The 19,951-nt window shown below is 45.2% G+C and overlaps 1 protein-coding gene across 1 annotated transcript; it reads left to right on the plus strand.

The window, feature by feature from the left end:
- Window positions 1-5,571: 5,571 nt before the first annotated feature.
- LOC122750255 (kallikrein-7-like) lies at window positions 5,572-16,464 on the plus strand. The gene is made up of 6 exons (XM_043996930.1): window positions 5,572-5,707; window positions 7,003-7,141; window positions 8,338-8,494; window positions 10,578-10,831; window positions 12,317-12,453; window positions 16,314-16,464. The coding sequence occupies exons 2-6, from the start codon at window positions 7,069-7,071 to the stop codon at window positions 16,461-16,463; spliced, it is 771 nt and encodes a 256-aa protein (XP_043852865.1). The 5' UTR covers window positions 5,572-5,707; window positions 7,003-7,068; the 3' UTR covers window position 16,464.
- Window positions 16,465-19,951: the final 3,487 nt, after the last annotated feature.

The following is a 19,951-nucleotide window of genomic DNA, read 5'->3' on the forward strand; positions in this document are numbered from 1 at the left end:
CCATGTCATACCCCACTATTAAAGTATGAAGCACTTGGGTACCAGAAATATATTGCTTTTCAATTATGCATAAAGACCTGAGACCCTAGGAAGTTGAAAAGGGAATAATTTCCCAATTTGGGGCCCCATCTTTAGGATCAGGTGCAATCAAGTTTAGTCTTGGGGACAGCCTGCCTCAAATGAAAGGATCAGGCTCTTCTGGACTCCTCTGGGTCCCCCTTACCCCATACCCAAGGACTGGTGTACAGGAAGTTAAAGATGGTGAACTGCCTCTAACAGCCTCTAATGACCCAGATGATGTGCTTCAAGACATCTGGGAAGGAAGGTCAGGGGAGTCTTCCTGGAGGAGGTGGCAATTTAGCTAATCCAAGAAGGAAGAAAAGGATTTCAACAGTCAGGATGGGTGGATAATGCAAACACTAGCTGGCTTTTATATCGTGCTTTAAGGTTTCCTTTGCAAGGCCCTTTGCATATGTTATCTCATTTGCTCATTTTTTCAGGGATTAGAGGGTGGAGTGGGAATGTGTTCCAGGATCAGATGGCAAAAGGTCAGTCAGTTAGTCAGTCAGTCAGTCAGCAAGCATTTACCAAGACCTTAATACATGCTGTACTGAGTACACTACTAAGAACTGAGGATCCAAAGAAAGAAAAAAACACTATCCCTGCCCCCAAGTTTACATTCTAATGGGAGAGAAAACATTCAAATAACTATGTACATGCAATATATATATGTATATATGTGTGTGCATTTATGTATGTATGTATGTAATATGTATGTATAATACAGATGGGGTATAATCTTAGTGGGCAGGGACCAAGGGAGAGGGTGGGAAAGGGGGGAAGACCTCCTGCAGAAGGGATTTGTATTGAATTTTTTTTGAGGCAAATGGGGATCAGGGTTCAGTGACTTGCACAGGGTCTCACAGCTAATAAGTATCTGAGACCAGATTTGAACTCGGGTTCCCATGACTCCAGGTCCAGAGCTTTATCCAACACTCCAAATAGCTTCCCCTTGTATTAAATCTTGAGGGAAGCCAGAGAAACCAAGAGGAAATAGGGAGGAAGAGCATTCCATTCACAGGGGACAAGCCAGAGAAAATACCCAGAGCCAAGGGAGGGAATGTCTTGTCCCAGGGTAGCATGGAGATCAATGTTATTAGATAGAAGAGGATGTGGATGGGGAGCGAAGTGTAAGAAAACTAGGGAGGTAGGAAGGGACTAGTTTGTGAAGGGCTTCAACAGCCAACCAGAGCCATTAGCTATTTCATCCTGGAAGTAATCGGGAATCACTGGAGTTTATTGGGTAGCAGGCTGACATGGTAAGACCCGTTTGTTAGTGAGATCACTTTGGCAGCCGAGGGTAGACTGGTGAGAGAAGATATTGGCACAGAACGACCAATCAGAAGGAATAATTGAGGGGAGAGGGGATGAAGGCAGCTGGGTCAGAGGAGGAGGGGACATGTAGGAGAGGTGTTATGAAGGTAGAAATGATAGGATCTGGCAACAGATTGGATATGTGGGGTAAATGAGAGTGAGGAGTCCAAGATAACACCCAGGTGGTACACTCATTGTAATAGTCCCAGAGAAAGATGATTAGAGCCTTGCAAAGGTGAGGTGGCTATGATTGAAGAGAAAGGGACATATAAGAGAGATCTTATCAAACTAAAAATGACAAGATTTGGCAACAGGTCATTAGTTTATCTTGCAATGATGGTACAGGCACCATTTGGCATCTGTACAAGTTTGTGGGAGACAGGCTACCATCGTAGGGCACAGCTAGAGAGCAAGATAAGATGCCAGAGCCAAGAAGATTAAAAAAAAAAAAATTGAGCCAAGTACCTGAGCCTGAATCCTGAATACGGGAAATGAAGAGGCAAAGATCCTAGGTTCAAATCCCACTTTTGACAATCCACAATCCGTGGAACTGTGGGCAAATTATTTATATTATCTATCTAGATCTTTGTTTCCTCGTCTATATATAGATGCACTCCATGATTTCAGAGTTCTTTTTTTTTTTTCCTAGCCCCGAATCCAAGTCTTCTAAAAGAGGAGCCCAAATGGGTCAGGTGGGAGGTAACAATGGAAACTAAAGCAATCATTATAGCCTCTATTTTTCTAGCAGTTCAAGGTTTATAAGCAAGCAAGCAAGCAACAGTCCTGAAAGCACCTACTCTGTGCCAGACACTGTGTCACATGCTGGTGATGCCCTGACAAAAAGGAAATAGCCCCTGCCTTTGAGTTCTGTGTTTTGCACCATCACATACTGTGAGTGTGGAATGAGCTGACACAGTCAGAGTCAGAAGAGATATTTCCATTTCACACTTCTTTGTGAAGAGAAGGCTAGGCTCTCTCTCCCTGCCCTAAGGGTGTTTTACAATCCTAAAGGGTTAGTAGCACAAACATTATTATTCCCTTTTTAGGAGGGAGGAGACAGAGGCTAAAACATTTTAGCACAGAAAGGGATTTTAGAGATAATCGATTCCAGAAGTTTTTTGTTTGTTTTTGGTTTTTTTGAGGAGCAATGAGGCTTAAGTGACTTGCCCAGGGTCACACAGCTAGTGAGTATTCCAGGAGTTCTTAACCCGGACTCCATAGACACCTTGGTAGATTTCAGGGAGTACATGAATTTGGATAGGGAAAAATAAATAAACAAACAAATTAATTAATAAATGAATAAATAAATAAATGGCAACTAGGTGGCGCAGTGGATAGAGCACTGGCCCTGGAGTCAGGAAGACCTGAGTTCAAACTGGCCTCAGACACTTGACACATACTAGCTGTGTGACCCTGGGCAAGTCACTTAACCCTAATTACCTCGCCCCTCCCAAATATATATATATATATATATATATATATATATATATATATATATATATATATATATATATATATATATATATATATATATATATATACACACACACACATATATGCATACATACACATATATTTCCTATCTTATAGATTATGTAATATATATCTTTATTTTCTTTGTAATCCCACAATATTTGTCTTATGCATTTAAAACCTTATCTGACAAGGGAGTCTGTAGGCTTTACTCAAGGGGTCCATGACACAAAAAAGGTTAAGAACCCCTGATCTACTCAGGTTGGACAGATAGGAAAGTGAAGCAAAGAGGGAACAAGAGAATTGGCTGGAACCACCAAGCAAAGAAGGGTCAGAGTTGGTACCCAGATCTTCTGGTTGCTGCTGCTCAGTCGTGTCTGACTCTGTCACCCCATTTAGAATTTCTTGGCGGAGATACTGGACTGGTTTGCCATTTCCTCCTCCAGATCATTTTAGAGATGAGGAAACTGAGGCAAACCATGAAGTGACTTGTCCAGGGTCACACAGGTTGGATTTGAATTGAGTATGAGGCTTCCTGAGCATAGTCCTGGTGTTCTGTGCACTATGGCGCCATCTAGCGTCCCATTAGATCTTCTGGACTTTGAGCAAAATCTTCTTTGCCTCAAACACTCACACGGTGCAGTTCTGCCACCAAACCTCATCTTCTGCCTGAATCTCCGTCATGAGGAATGACATGCATGTCCGCCTCAATGTAGCGTAATTAGGGGAGCTTGGGGATATAGACAGAGGACAGGCTCTAGAGCCAGAGGACTTGGGTTTGAATTTCACTTTTGAAGTTTCCTACCAGTATAAAAACAAGTCACTTCTCCTCCTCCGCTATCCATTTTTCATCCATACAATGAGGGGTTTGGCTAGTTACCTCTGAGGTCCTTTCCAGTTCCAGCTCCCTGCCCCTTGCACCCAAGGTTCAGAAAAGGGTAATTTTTCACTTAGCAGACAGAGGCCTGAAAACTAGGAGTTTTGAAGGAAATGCCCTTCTGTCCTAGAATCCCAAAGCCTGAGAACCAGAAAGCTCTTCAGAGGGCAGCTGGCACCCAAGGAGACTTCTCTGTAATACTCCTAACATCTGTGATGGGGAGCTCACTACCCTCTGAAGCAGTTTCCCCCACACCCCTTTTCTTTGTGTCCTCAGCACTGAGAACAGTGCCCGGCTCATAGTAGATGATTAATGAAAATTGGTTGGATTGAGTTGAATTAGGGAAGTCTAGGTCAGGACTGGGGTCTGAGATGGGAATTTCAGTTTGAATAGCCTTGATTGGCAAGGTGGGGGAAATGGGGGAAGCAGCATGGTAATGTCAGGGTCAGGGAGATTGGGTCTCCTAGGTTTAGGGTTGAAGTTGGACTCAAAGTTAGGGTTAGGATTGGGATCAGCCTGTAAACAAGCCTTTATTAAGCACTTGCTGTATGCCAGGTACTTGGCTAAGTGCTGGGGATACTAAGATAAACAAATGGATGATCCTTGCCCTCATGTAGGGAAGGCTTTGATCCATGTAAATAATAGGGTCACCACTGGGACTGTGGTCTTAGAATCACAGGACTGATTCTTCTTTAAGCAGGAAGCATCCTCAGAGGGCACCTAGTCCAACCCCCCCTTTTGACAGAGGAAGAAACTTTGGTCTAGGATGGTTTGTAGATTTACCTAAAGGCACCCACATTGAGAATCAGAAGCAGGATTTGAATCCAGTTCCTTTGACTCCAGAGTCAATGCTCTTTCCACTTTACCATATGTCTGAGTTATTTGTCCTCTTCGCCCTAGGAGAACTGAGACAGGGAAAGTGGAAGAGGAGCATGCAGGGAGATAGCAATGATTTCATGGGATTTGGTGCTGGAAGAGACCTGGGAGACCAAGTAGTTCAACGCTGTCATTTTACAGACGAGGAAACTGAGATCCAGGGAGGTTAGGTGATTCTCTAGGTGATTCAATAGTAACAGAGGGGATTTGAACACAGAACCAGTTTTCCCTTCATGTCACCAGACTTGGATAGGATTGGGAGAGAGAGTCCAGTTAGGGGTGGGGAAACTCTGCCTCTCTGGGGGGCTGGAGCACTGCTTTCCCAGTTCCAGGGGGAGTCCCACACAATCTACCCCTGTCTAACTCAGGGGTTCTTAACTTGAGATCCATTAACTTCAAAACAAATGATTACTGTATTTCAGTGTTACTGGTTTTCCTTACAATCCTATGTAATCTGTCATGCCTTGAAAAACATCGTTCTGAGGACTACTAGGTTTCCCGAGGCTGATTCCCCAATGGGACCATGACAAACAAAGGTCAGATTTAGAGCCAGGCTGACCTCCCGGTGGCCAAGGGGATTGTTGGGTCCTTGGCCCGACGGTGGGGGTGGGGGTGGCACAGACCAGGGCAGAGAGATGATCAGATGCCTGAGTCACGGGACTCCCGGAGTTCCTTCCTTTCAACTAACCCCACTCTGTCCCGCTCATCTTTCATCTAGAGCCAGTCTGATAAGGGGGTGGGGGGGCGTTGCTGGAGGAAGGGAAGCAGGGAGAATGTGATGGAGGCGGCAGGGACAGGCCAGCCTGATCCTGTCCCCACACAGGGAACCTCTCTTGTTTATCTTGGCCAGTCCCGGGGTCCGGGGTGGGGGGGGACAGGACGGGGAATAAATGGAGGGGGTGTCACAGAGCTGGGCGCCGCCCGAGCCTCTGGGAGTCTAGCACTGGGCCAGGGCTAAATGAGAAGGCGGGGAGACGGGCGGGGCAGTGACCAATATAAGAGGTGAGAGCTTTTCTGGAGCAGGTCATTGTGGATTGAGGGACAGACGATCGCATCTGGAAGGGAGCCCGCCTTCATTGCGCTCCCTGCTCTGAGACCCGGCCAGAGGTGAGAGCCGCGCCCTCCCCCGCCCCCCCCCTTCTGTCCTCACCTCCCCTAGGCTCACAACCCTTAGACCCCAAGGCACCCAAGTGCCTGACACTCCCTTGCCTCACCTGTCCAGGCTTTCCCAGCATCCAAACGTCAGTAACTCCCTCTCCCCCGCTTCCCTTGGGGAATCAGGAGCCTGGCTCAGCTTGGGTGCCTAAGAGTCCTTTAGGCTCTCCTTAAACTCTCCGCAGCCATCCCATCCTTCCACCCCTGCCGCACACAGACCCCGGTGTCCCGTGGAACCAGCCTTTGCACTCTCAAAGACCCAGTAGTCTGGGGTTTTTGAACTCTGCCTCTTGGGCACCTGGGCATATCACACCCCACACTAGTCTTAAAATACCCAGGAACCCTAATCTCTCTGTATCCTGAGTCCCCCCCCACCCCCCACCCCCCGCCCCCAACCTTGCCCAGGGACTCCAGCTATGGAAGCTCGAAGCCCCTACATTTCTACGGGGATGATACAAGCTACCCAAACCTCCAGCTTTGGTAGAGAGTCAGGCTTCTATGTTTGGGACAGACAATTTGAACAGGCTCTAGCCTCCTTTGGCTCCCTTCTCCTTCCCTGCCAGTCTCCCCTTAGTCACCTGCCAGGTGCACAGTCTAAGCTGATGACAGCAGAGTCCCTCACTTGAACCTGCCCCAGGACCACCTGTTTCCCCATTTTCCCTAAAGTAGCTGCCTCCTCTAGCTCCGCCCCGCCCCATTCAATCACTAATGGCCCCACTAGCCTTACTCACCATCCCTTCTTTCCTCAAAAAGCTGGGGTGGGGGTGGATTTCCAGAGGGGTAAGGGGGCACAGGATATCTTGGTTTCTGAGTCAGAGCAGGAGCTGGGGCTCTTGACACCTGAATTCCTGGACAGGAGGAGTCTCAGGGCACAGGCAGGTACAGCTAGAAAGGAGACTGGGCTTGGGGCAAGAGTTCAAGGATATTGGGTCAAGGGTTCAAGTTTCAGCTTCTGCCTTGTAGAAATGCTATGGTCTTAGACAAGTCCCTTAGCCTTATCTGTGAGGTGAGATTGGATCAGGTGATTGTTCTCACTCTCAATCTAGGAAGGTATAAAAGGCATCCCTGAGGACCCAAAGAGGCAGGCCTTGGGATAAAAGCATCTCTATCCCTAAAGTGGGATGGAGTCGGGGGCAGGTCAGACACTTGGGTGTCTCAGTGGCAAGGATCATGAGACTTCAATTCCTAGGTGTCCAAGGAGGTGAGAGTCAGTGGACTAATGCCTGGCTGTGTCTGATTCCTCCTAGGCTCTCCAGGAGAGAAGTCACTCAAAGGGAGTGAGCCAGCTGGGAGACAGAGTGTGACAGGAAGACATGGCCATGGCCCATGTACTCTGCCTTTGGCTGCTACAGCTGCTGCTGCTGGCAGCTGGTCCTCAGGCCCAGGGTAAGGAGGCAGGGGGTAAGACCAGGGGTGGATTCTGCAGTCTGCCCACTTCCTATACCCTTAGCTTCTTTTGACCTCTTCCAGAATGCACCCTCCCATCATGGCCCTTGCCCAGCCCCTCTAAGACTCATCCTTCCCTCTCCGTGGGAGCCTCTGCCCTGCTCTCTTCTTGACCTAGATTGGCTCTCTGAGTGACTCCCAAATTTCCGTATATTCCTTTCTGTTTTCTCTTCATGGGCTCTCTGGCTTTTAGCCTCTGTTTTTCCTCTTGACCCTCTCTAACCCTTCCCATAGCCATTGCTCTAGGCCAAGACATGTTCTCCCCATCCTTTTAGTGAAGACAACTCATTCTTAGACTCTGTTTCTATCTCAGCTGATATATTTTTCTATTCTAATGGATTTCTACATGTGTCACCCCTAAGGTTGAGGCTATCTCCCCCATTTCAGCATCTCTGAGGCCCCCTTCTTTCCTTCCTTCTCTCTATGAATGTCTCTATCTTGGTTTTTCTGTATCATCTTCTGACCATACATCACTTTACTGGTTCCCAACATCCCAGGTTAGTGATTCACCATTTCATCATCTTCCTCTACAATTCCAAGTCTGTCTGTCTGTCTGTCTGCCTGCTTGCCTGTCTGTCTGCCTGTTTTTCCTTCTGGCCTGCTATAACAAACCCAAACTCGCCTTTGTTTCACCATCCCTCCACCCTATGTTCAAGACCTCCTTGTCTTACAGAGAAGACACTATTCCCATGTGTCTCTGTTGACCATCTTTTAGTTTCTGTCTCACCTCTGACTCTCGACCATACCCCCATTTCAATGATTTGGTCCCCCCTCCCAACTCTGTTCTTTAGATTCTTCTCCCCTCCTTTACTCTGTATATCTGTCTTTATGTCCCTCTTTCTTTTTTTTTGTCCTTAGTATTAATCCTCCTGACTTGATATTCCACATTCCCAGATCAGGATGTCTTCCCCTTAACTCAATATCCTTGAAGCTCCCGCAGCACCACTGCCCCCATTTCTCTCTGCCCTTATATTGGTTTCTGTCTCCGCGTGGATCTCTCTCCTGATCCTCTTTGTCTTCACCAAGTCATGGCTTCCCCAACTCACTGGTGCTGAGACACTCTCCCTTCTGCTCTTCCTCCCTCCTTTCCCCTTTCCCTCCTCTTTGCCCACATCCCCTGATGTTTTATTTTGCAGAGACTGAGGAGGGAAAAGACAAGATCATTGAAGGACACGATTGTAGCCCGGGCTCCCACCCATGGCAGGTGGCTCTGTTCAATGGAAATCAGCTGCACTGTGGTGGAGTGCTTGTGAATAGGAACTGGGTGCTGACAGCTGCCCACTGCTTGATAAAGTAAGGGGTGAGGGCTACAGTGAGGGAGGGGAGTCTCTCTTTTTTGTCTTTGCTCAATCTCTCTTTTCATCTCTCTCTCTCTTCATTTTTCTTTGGGTCTCTCTGTCTCTATCTGTATCTCTGTGTCTTTCTCCATCTTATGTCTTAGTTCTCGTGTCTGTCTGTCTCTGTGTCTCGGTTTCTGTCTCTCTGTGTATCTGTTTTTCTGTCTATATCTGCTTCTTTTCCTATCTCTCTGTCTCTGTCATTTGTCTAAGATTCTATTTGTGTCTCTGTTAGACATCTCTCTTTGTGTATCTGTGTGTGTGTGTGTGTGTGTGTGTGTGTGTGTCTTTGTCTTCTACTCTCTGCCTCAATCTCTCTATCTTTATGTGCCTGTTTCATCTTTCTGTATTTCAGTGTCTGTCTTTCTCTGATCTGGTTGTACAATCAACAGTATAGTGAAAAGAATAATGGCCTGCAGGCCTGGGTTGAACTTTGGCCTGCTCTCCTCAGTTTCCCACTGTGGCCATGGGCAATGGGGGTTAAGTGACTTGCTCAGGGTCACACAGCTAGTAAGTGCCAAGTGTCTGAGGCTGGATTTGAACTCAGGTCCTCCTGAATTCAAGGCTGGTGCTTTATCCACTGCACCACCTAGCTGTCCCTGCCATAATTCTTCTAGTACCTACTGGGCAGGATTGGGTGGATCAAATAAGATAATGAATCAGTGCTTGGAAAATGTAAGGGATTGTTAGCATTGTTATTATTATTTTTATCAGTATTATTATCAATGAGGAAACTGAGGTTGTTATGGGGGAAGTGACTTGCCCAAAGGCACACAGTGATTCAGGACTAAATTCTTTGAGTGTTTTTGTCTTTCTCTTCAGATCTTTAAATGCTTATCTCCTTTCTCTTTCCATTTCTGCTTGTGCCCCTCTCTCAGTCTCTCTGCATCTCTGATCATCTCTGTTCCTCTGTATCTCTATCTCTCTCTTCCTCTGTCTCTCTGTCTCTCTATTCTCCTCCCTCACTCTTTCCAGGAGCATAAGAACATTAGAATTTAGAGCTCAAAGAGTACTTAGAGGTACTCTAGTTCAAAAATTCTTAGCCATGGGTCCAAGGAGTCTGTTGATAGATTTCAGAAGGCCTGTGATCTTGGGTTTCACTAGCCTCTAAGTGAAAATTAACATTTCTTTCAACTATGAATGTAGGTGGGACAGTAGATAGAGCACCACCCTGGAATCAGGAGGACTTGAGTTCAAATCTGGATTCATATACTTGATGCTTACTAGCTGTATGAGCCTAGACAAGTCATTTAACCCTGATTGTCTCCCCTCCCCCTAAGCTTCTCCTTCCACAACTATGAATGTAGGCGACAAGAAGTATTCTGAGAAGTTCATAGGATGACCAAAGGGGTCCATGACACAAAAAAGAACTCCTGCTTCAAGCCAACCCCCTCATTTTATAGAGGTGGAGGTTAGGATCTCATCTGGGAAGTGAAATCATTTGTCCAAGGCCTTTTGTTGTTCAGTTGTGTCCTCAGTCATGATCACATTTGGGGTTTCCTTGGAAAAGATACTGGATGGTTTGCCATTTTCTTCTCCAGCTCATTTTACAGATGAGAAAGCTAAGGCAAACAGGGTTCAGTGACTTGCCCAGGGTCCCCCAGGTAGTAAGTGTCTGAGGCTGGATTTTAACTCTTGAAAGTGTCTTCTGAATTCCAAGCCCAGTGCTTTATGCAATATGATGCCAACCAACTGCCCGTGTCCATGGCCACCCACCTAGAAACCGACAGGGTTTGTTAATCAAACCTGTCTCCTGTTGCTATTTCTGTCTATCTCTGCTGGCCCCTCTCCTCTGTCTATATCTCTGTCTATTGCTTTAAAGCTCAGTGCATTTCTTTCTTTCTTTCTTTTTTCTTTTTTTTTAGTGAGGCAATTGGGGTTAAGTGACTTGCCCAGGGTCACACAGCTAGTAAGTGTTAAGTGTCTGAGGCTGGATTTGAACTGAGGTACTCCTGACTCCAGGGCTGGTGCTCTATCCACTGCGCCACCTAGCTGCCCCAAGCTCAGTGCATTTCTAACAGTCTTTTTTGCCTCCCCAGTAAATACAATGTGCACTTGGGCAAAAGCAGTCTGAAGGGGAAAGAGAGGGGGTCCCAAGTGATCCAGGCCACCCGGTCGGTCCGTCATCCTCAGTACTCTACTGTCACCCACATGAATGACCTCATGATGATAAAGCTACAGAAGCCTGCCAGGCTGGGGACCAACATCAAGCCTATCACACTACCCTCCCAGTGTGCCCCACCTGGCACCTCCTGCACTGTCTCTGGCTGGGGCACCACCACCAGCCCAGATGGTAAGTTTGCACCACTGGTCACCCTCCTTGTCCAGCCCTCAGGAACCCAGACATCTTCTCTTTCCAGCTCTCAGAGATGGAGGAATCCATCTGTTTCAACCCTCAGGGACCCAAGCATCCATTCACCATAATTCTCAGGGATTTAAGGATCTAATCTCTCCAGCGCCTAGAGACCCAGGCATCCCCCACCCTAGCTTCCAGGGACCCACACATATAAATTTTTCCCAGTCCCCAGGATCCAGTGTTCTTACCGGCCCTTAGGGACCTGAGAATTCACCTACCCCAGCTCCCAAGACCCCAGGTATCTAACACTCCTGCTCTCTAATTTTGAATGAGCCAGACATCTAACCCCAGAGACTCTCAGGTGTATCATAGAATCAGAATATCCAAGGATCTGAGAATTCACAGGGACATAAGTGGCCACATAGCCCAACAGATACCTGGAAGGTATTACACTTATAGTCTGCAGATCTAAGATTTAGAGGTGGAAAGAAGGTCAGAAGTAATCTATAGACTCTTCATTTTAACACCAGTCTCGACTCATGGGACCCAACTCTCCAGGCTCTTTTTTTTAACCCCCATGTAATTGTCCATTCTCACCCTACTCTGGCCCCCAGAAGCCCAGCCCATCACCCAGGTACCTAGTTTTCAGTCTGCTTTCACTTGGAGACTGAGTTGTCTAGCCCTTCTAGTCTCAAATTATTCAGCCACCAATCATCATCATCTGCCAAGAGCTAGGGGAAAAATCTCATTGGAATCAGTGCCCTGGGAACCCAGGGATGTCACTTCCATAACACTTTGCAAGGACTCAAGGATGTCACCCCCGGGGCAGCTAGGTGGCGCAGTGGATAGAGCACCAGCCCTGGAGTCAGGAGTACCTGAGTTCAAATCTGGCCTCAGACCCTTAACACTTACTAGCTGTGTGACCCTGGGCAAGTCACTTAACCCCAATTGCCTCACTAAAAAAAAAAAATAATGTCACCCCCTTATCTGCTCCAGCCCTGAGAGTTCAGACTTCTAGCCCCAACATACCACAATTTTCAGGAATTTAGAACACCTGCCCCTGCCCCAGCCCTAGCCTGACTTTCCCCTGAAAACCATACATGTGAGATCCATGTCTATCTTACTCCTGTCCTTGAGGAGCCTCTAGCTCCTCAAGTATCCATTCTCCTGCTGGGGGACAGGCATTCAGGGCCACCAGGACCCTGTTTTATCTCTGTCAGTCTCAGGGATCAAATTTGAACCTTCACTCCCCAAACTCACATTCTCCTGGGAACTCATACTTTCCAACCATCCCTAAGGAATAGTAGCATCTAGCCTCACTCCCATCTGCATTAGAGACCTAGGTATTAAGCATCTTCATTCCATGATCTCCAAACTCATGGGATTGGAGCAGATATGGATTGGCCCATCCCTCCCCAGCTTGAAGCTTCATGCATTCTTCCTGCGGGATGACTGTGGATCTTGCCTCCCTCTCTCCAACAGCGACATATCCAGATAACCTCCAGTGTACAGATGTGAAACTCATCTCCACTTCAGACTGCAAGAAGATATACAAGGATCTATTGAAGGAAGCCATGTTGTGTGCTGGCATTCCTGACTCTAAAACCAATGCATGCAATGTAAGTCTCCCCATCTCTCTGTCTGTCCCTCCCTCCCTCCTTTCTCTTCTCTCTCCTTTCTCACTTTCTCTCCCTCTCTCTTTCCTTTCTTCTTCTTCTTCTTCTTCTTCTTCTTCTTCTTCTTCTTCTTCTTCTTCTTCTTCTTCTTCTTCTTCTTCTTCTTCTTCTTCTTCTTCTTCTTCCTCCTCCTCCTCCTCCTCCTCCCCCTCCTTTCTCTCTGTCACCCTCTGTCTCTCCGTGCCCCCCTCCTTGGAGGGCCCCAGAGATCCACTCTCAGCTTTCTACTGTTTAATACTTATAGGCATCTGGGTGGCACAATACACAGAATCTATAGTCAGGAAGACCTGAGTTCAAGTCTAGACTACTTGTGTAACCTGGGAGGGGGGGGCAAGACACTTCATTTTTGCCTGCCTCATTTTACTTCTTTGTAAAATGGGGGTAATAATAATACTTATTATCTCGGGCTATTGTGTTACTTAAAGGAGATAACACATATAAAGAGTATTGCAAACTTTAATATCCTCTATAAATGTTAGAGTTTATTAATTCTCATTGATTTGGTTGAAGCCATAGGTGGCAGGCTTATTACATTTTCAGATGATAAGCAGATGGGAGGAGTAACTATCATGGTGGATGGCAGACTCTAGAAAGAACTAGAGAGGCTAGAGCCTGGGGCCAAATCTATCCAAGTGACATTCGATATGGTTAAATGTAAAGTTATAAATTTGTGACCAAAAAGTAAATTCCTTAAATATAAGATGAGGGAAACATTATTAGAGAGCAATTCATGTGAACCAAATCAGGGATCTTAAGGGACAGAGACCTCACTGTGAGCCATAAGTGTGGTGGAAATACTTAGGATGCATGAATAAAAGGGAAAGGTCACAAATGAGGGACTAGTTAGTGTCTTAGTAATCTCCCCTGGTCAAATGGCATATAGAGTATTCTGTTCAGTCCTGGGAATGTCATATGAAGAAGAATGATACGTAGCTGGAGATATGGGCTAGATGGGACAGTTAGTGTATCTAGTCCTGGTTGAATGACTGGATGTATTTTTTATGTTAATGTAATGAGGTCAGCCTGGAAGGAGATCTTTAAGGGAGTACACCAAGCATCTGAACTAGGCCCAGTGCCATGAAATATTTCTTTTTTAGCAGTGGTTTCAAAAACGGCCTGCTTGTCAAATGCATAGGTGACAGGAAGATTGGAGAGGGTGCCTAAGATATCAAATGAAAGAGAATCCAGAAAGGTCTCAAAAGGGTGTAATAATAGCTTTAATTGATTTAGATGAATCTATATAGGGATATAGAAAAATATCAACTTTAAATACAAAAAATAAGAATGTATATCAGGGGAAAAAAATCAGGGGTTGGAGTTGACCAGAAACTCAACTATATCAGTTATGAGATAGGGCATTCCTAAAAGCTAATGCTTCCCTAGGCTATATGAAGAAAGGTGTGGTGTTCAGACTGAGGCTGGTAATCATTCCACTATTATCTCCTCTGGTCAGACCACATCTCAAACCCTCTGCATATCACATTCCAGTAAAGATATAGACAAAGTACAGGTTGGGGGAGGGTAATGAGACTGGCAAGAGAATTAGACAATATGTCATTGAAAATCAGTTGAAAGAACTGGAGTGGGGGGCAGCTAGGTTGCACAGTAGATAAAGCACCAGCCCTGGATTCAGGAGGACCTGAGTTCAAATCCGACCTCAGACACTTGACACTTACTAGCTGCGTGACCCTGGGCAAGTCACTTAACCTTCACTGCCCCACAAAAACAAAACAAAAAACAAAGAAAAACCCAGGAAAGTTAATCTCTGAAAAGTATAGGCTGGTCTTCCTGAATCTGGAAGAATGGAGCCAGATTAGAGTTATTTTACTTGGGTCTTGGGGGCAAAACTAGGAGCAATCTGAGTAGGTGTAGAGAGAGTTGTAGAAAGAAGGATTTAGTGCTAGATTTGGCAGGTAGCTTAGTTCCAGATTGTAGAAGGCTTTGAGTGCCCCAATCAAGAGATTAAAAACTTTATTCCCTAGAAAGTGGGGAGCTATTAAACATTCTTGAGGAGAGGAGTGACACAGTTAGAATGGTAAATTGGAAAGAATGTTCAGGTGAGGGGGCAGCTAGGTGGCACAGCAGATAGGGATAGAGCACCGGGCCTTGAGTCAGGAGAACCTGAGTTCAAATCCTTCATCAGACACTTGACACTTACTAGCTGTGTGACCCTGGGCAAGTCACTTAACCCCAATTGCCTCACCAAAAATTAAAAAAAATGTAATTGGGGAATATTTAACAAAATAAATGAAGCTACAACAGAAAATCGATAATATTGATATGTGGCTCTCTAAGTCGATGTGTGACTTCATATGGGTCCTTTAGTGTGGTTAGTGGCCCCCCCATTTCTATTTCAGTTGTAAGATACTGTTTAATGGATGGTTTGTTGAGTGGAGGGGACTCCAATGAAGATAGAACCCATTGAATAGGTTATTCCAATAGTCCAAGCTGGAAGGAATTGGGGCTTGATCTAGGCTGATGGCAGTAGGGCTGGAGAGAAGACCCAGATTGAAGAGGTACAGAGAAGGTAACCACATCAGGATTGTTTGGAGGTGGAGTCTGGGGGACTGTCAAAACTCACAGTCAAAGATAGCTCCCGGGCTACAAACTGCATGTGTAATCTGGCTCTTCTCTATTTCTGCCTCTTTAATGCATAATGTCTTTTATCTCTATTTTCCCCTCTCATTTCCCTGTCTCTTCCTTGTCTCTGTCTCTTTCTTTTTGTCTATTCCTGACTTCTTCACCCCCTCCCCCCGCCCCAGTTCCTCTTGAATCTAGACTACAGAAGCAGCCAGATATATTGGAAAGAGAGCTCATTGTGGATGGGCCCCGGGTTGGAGCCCACTTCTTGCCCTTATTACCATCCTGATCTTGGATAAATCAGTTGATGCCATAACATCAGGTGGGGATAAGGGCACTTTCACTATTGACTTCCCAGGGATATTGCAAAGAAAAAACTTTCTAAACCTCAAACCACTATTGAAGTGGAAGTTGCCCTTACTGTTCAAAGTTGGAAGTGCCCTTGGGGATCATGTCATCCTCCATTTTATAGATATTCCATCTGAGGGCAAAGGACTTGTCCAAGGTGACTAGCAAGTGTACAACAGGACACAGTCTAGAGATGAGGTTTCCTGTTTCACAGCCCAAGAGTCTGTTTATTCTTTCCCTTTCCCACATCTGCCCAAGAGAAGAGGGGAGGATTTTAGGGGAATTGATGGTGAGATAGCCTGATGTACTATGTAGGGCAGTGGGCTTGGAGGCAGAAAAACTTGGGTTCAAATCTCATCTCTGGCATTTCTTAGCTGCATGACCCTAGGCATTTAAACATCCTGTGCCTTTGTTTCTTCAATTATAAACAAGGCAGTTGGACTAGGTTCACCCCAAAATTCCTTCCAGCTCTAAATATGTAATGATCTTTTGATGGGGGCGTGAGATAACCTGACCCCCTCCTCTCTCAGGCAAGGCCCCCTTGAAGCTATTTCTGGGCCAGCCCTTTCCTCACTAGATAAGATGATGAGAGGGGAAGCCCTTGTCTGTTGCCCAGGGATTGGGCTCCAAGGGACAATGTCTCCCATTGTCTGGCAAGAGTCATTGTCTATCTCTGATTCCCCACACTCTGCCCTGCAAGTGGACTCCTTGGAACAATGTTCTCTCTCTTGCTGGCAAAGATAGAGGACTTTTGTCCAGCAAGACCAGACACTGGTCTCTTGGAACTGGGATTTGGCATGGTGGGATGTAGTAAAGGCCAGGAGACATTTTCTGTGAAACTCAGGGTGGACCCTTCTATGTCTCTCTCTTCCCAGGGTGACTCTGGGGGCCCCTTGGTGTGTGGTGGAGTCTTGCAGGGTCTTGTATCATGGGGAACCTTCCCATGTGGACAGCCCAATGATCCTGGTGTCTACACTGAAGTTTGCAAGTTTATGCCCTGGATCCAGAAAACCATGAGGGGTTAAGAGAGAGAGAGAGAGAGAGAGAGAGAGAGAGAGAGAGAGAGAGAGAGAGAGAGAGAGAGAGAGAGAGAGAGAGAGTTTTGAGGGTGGGAGGGAGTGAGGGAGGGGGATTGGGGAAGGGATGAAAGAAAGAGTGGGGGAGTGTGTTCATGTGTGTATTGGTTGGGGGAAGGGTACCTAGGGACAGAACTCTGAATAAATGTGATATTCACAACCCTGTCTATATTTACACACACATGTTATGTCTTTGCCTTCAGAAGAGACACCCTGAGGTTTGGGGCTGAGGTCAAAGTTCGGAATAGGAGTGCTGGGGGCCAGATAGCTCTGTCCCTCCCACCGAACCTCACAGGGGAAACATTATAGGGGAGGATAGTGGTAGAAGGATGTAGGGAAAGAAGTGTCAGTCCTGGGAAATATTCTTGAAACTCCAGGTGAAAAGCATTATTGATCTATATAATAAAACAAGTGACTCAGATACTCATTAGGGTCCTATCAGGAGAATTCATTAAGTCATGCCTCTTCCCTGCTTCCATAGGCTTCTTTGGGGCCCTACCACACCTGCCTACTCTGTTCTTTTGAACCTTGGATATTTATTTATTTATTTGAATTTTAGGAAAATAAAATTTCAAAATCTTTTGGGTTTATAACACATAAAATTTCCCTTGTATCCCTTCCACAAGCCCCTCTCAAAGAGCCGTTCTATATAACAGATTTTTTTAAAGAATAAAAATAAATAAATAAGGGAACAAAACCCAGCCAAACAATGCATGCAGAAATCTAACAACATATATACAGTGTTCCCCATCCAAGGACCCCCACCTCTGAAAAGTGGAGTAGGGAAAGTGTTTTTTTTTTCATATCTCAGATGCTCTAGCTTAAATATTTCTAGCCCACATTTCTACCACCTCTCTCTTCCAATGTCATCTATACCCCATTCCCTTGTTATTCACTTTATGTCTCTGACCCTCCCCCATTCTCCATAGCCCTGTCTGATTGCAATGTCCCATTGATCCTATCAGTGTGGGCAGATCCTGCCCTTATGATGCCTTTTATAATCTTTACATGTTTTGGCAGATGTCTCTGAGAGTTGCCCCTAGATTTCTATCCCTGCAGTCAACTCAGTGATGCCTGTGTGAATTCTGCTAGGGTGGCCCTGGGGCAACAGTCCCACAGTCTATCAGCCTGGACCTTGATGTCTGTCATCTTGGTAGGACATGCTGGACACCTTCTCTCCATTGGCATAGACTATGAGGACCTGAGGTTCCCCTGTGCCATGGATCAGGCATCAAAAGGAAACCCCAAGAGAGAATCCCTTGTATCCTTCTCTTAGCCAAAGAAAGCATCAGTCTATGATTCAGGTCAGAGAGTTGGCCTGAGCCTTGGGCTTAAGCCTTCTGTCTGCCACAGCCCATATGACACTTGGCAGGTCATCCAGGATCTTTGTGCTCTACATGACTCTCAAAGGCAGCAGGCTGTCAAGCAGGACCTGAAGGAGAGAATTCCTCATGGGACTTCATTAGGTCAATGAAGTCAAAGGCCCAGTACCAAGAAAACAGCAGCAGCAGCAACAATCACAACATTACCACATCCTTGTCAAGTTACCATCAGGTTCCTTGTATGAAGAATAGAAATCTCCTTAACATCATTCCATGGCTCCTCAGGGGCAGTGTAACATGCAGCTGTTCTCAAACCTTTTGGTGTCTGGACCTTTTACTCTTCAAAATTCCTGAGGACCCACCAATGAGGATTAGTTGTTACGAATTACTTTATTATCAGTTAAGATTCCTTATTGTTATAATGAAAATAATTTTGACCTCAAGGACCTTCGGGGAGAACTTTAAGAACCATCGGTATAAAGGACAGATAATTGGCACTGGAGTCAAAGACTTGGGTTTAAGGACAGCTGATAATACATGCTGGCTGTGTGGTACTTACTAAATCACTTAAACTCTCAGGACCTTTGGTGACTTTTTCAATCTATAGTTGACACTCTTGTTAATGCTCTATCTTAGTTTCCACACTGAGAATTCTTCATTAAGATGAAATCATGTCTGGGTCGAGGAAAGCTAAATCCTCTCCTAAATTTCCCATATTCCCCCATGTTACTCTCATCTACTCTCATAGATAAAAATGACCTGGAATCAGATGAGATCTTTGCTGAAATATTGCCTCTAACACTTGATACCTCTGTGACTCTATACCTTCTTTATCTGTAAAATGGGCATGATAACATCAATAGAACCTCCCTATTGAATGGGGTTTTGGGGAGGATCAAATGAGGTCAAATAGAGTTGCTCAAGACACAGAAGGAGTTGTGTGAATTGCTCAGGGTCACATAACTATGATGTGTGGTGTGAGCAATGATCTCCACTGTGCTGTGAATGCTGCCTCTGACAAATGAGATAATGGATGGATAGCTTTCTGAGAGCTCATCAATGGTCAATTGATGAGAATGAAGATGCAATCAAAGATGACCATGGTCACCCCGTCCAACAATGCACCTGATGACCCATAGGAGCCTCATGAGTTTCCCTTTTATGAGTTGTTGGGATGTACCTACATGTGTGCATATATACACGAAAATAAATTCACATATACTTCTGATATAAATATATAGATGTATGAATACTTATGCATACACATTTATTTTCATTTATAAATACTAATATATAGACTAGATAATATAGTGCCATTTTATTTAATTAACATAGTGCAGATAAACATAATTTATCAACACATATTAATATCACATACATTAATCATCACTTTGTGATGTGTCATTCAGAATTTAACTGGATGAATCTGCCATGGGTCATTACCTCTTTTTTTATAATGATTTACAGTTAGCAAAGAAATTTTTTATAGTAACTTCATGAGGAACATTGTATTATTATTTCTATTTTACAAATGAAAAGGCAGAGGCCCAGAGAGATCCAGTGGCCAGCCCACAACCATAGATGTAAATATATGAGCTAGGAAAGAAGGAATGAAACAAGCATTTATTAACCTCTTACTAATAATTAAGTTCAGGACCTCTAATTCCAAGTCTGGGACTTTTTCTTGCCCTTCACCAATGTCATCATATAATTTGGAAATTTAAAGGCAAATTTTATTGAGGACTTTTGTCTTCAATCTATCAGCAAGTACTTTTTAAAAGCCTCTCCCATGTTCCGGGCACCACACTAAGTGCCTGTAATACAAAGAGAGGTAAGATAACTTGTGCTCTTAAGGAACATATCATAATCACCTTCTGTGTTCCATCACTTCCCCTTCCCGCTTCCTTCATTATCTTCCCTGCCTCTTTTGTAAGAAAGGAAAACATGAAAGCCAAACCAATTGATAGAGAGACCTAATATAATAGTGCATGTCACATTCTGGACCAGGATCCTCTGCCAAGAAGAACAAGGAAGTGTGTTTCATCATTTGTCATCCTGGATTAAGATTGGTCATGGTATTTAACTTGAGTTTAGCTGCCTTGTAGTGTTATTGTA

The sequence above is a fragment of the Dromiciops gliroides genome, chromosome 3 (assembly GCF_019393635.1).
Source record: "Dromiciops gliroides isolate mDroGli1 chromosome 3, mDroGli1.pri, whole genome shotgun sequence".
NCBI lineage: Eukaryota > Metazoa > Chordata > Mammalia > Microbiotheria > Microbiotheriidae > Dromiciops > Dromiciops gliroides.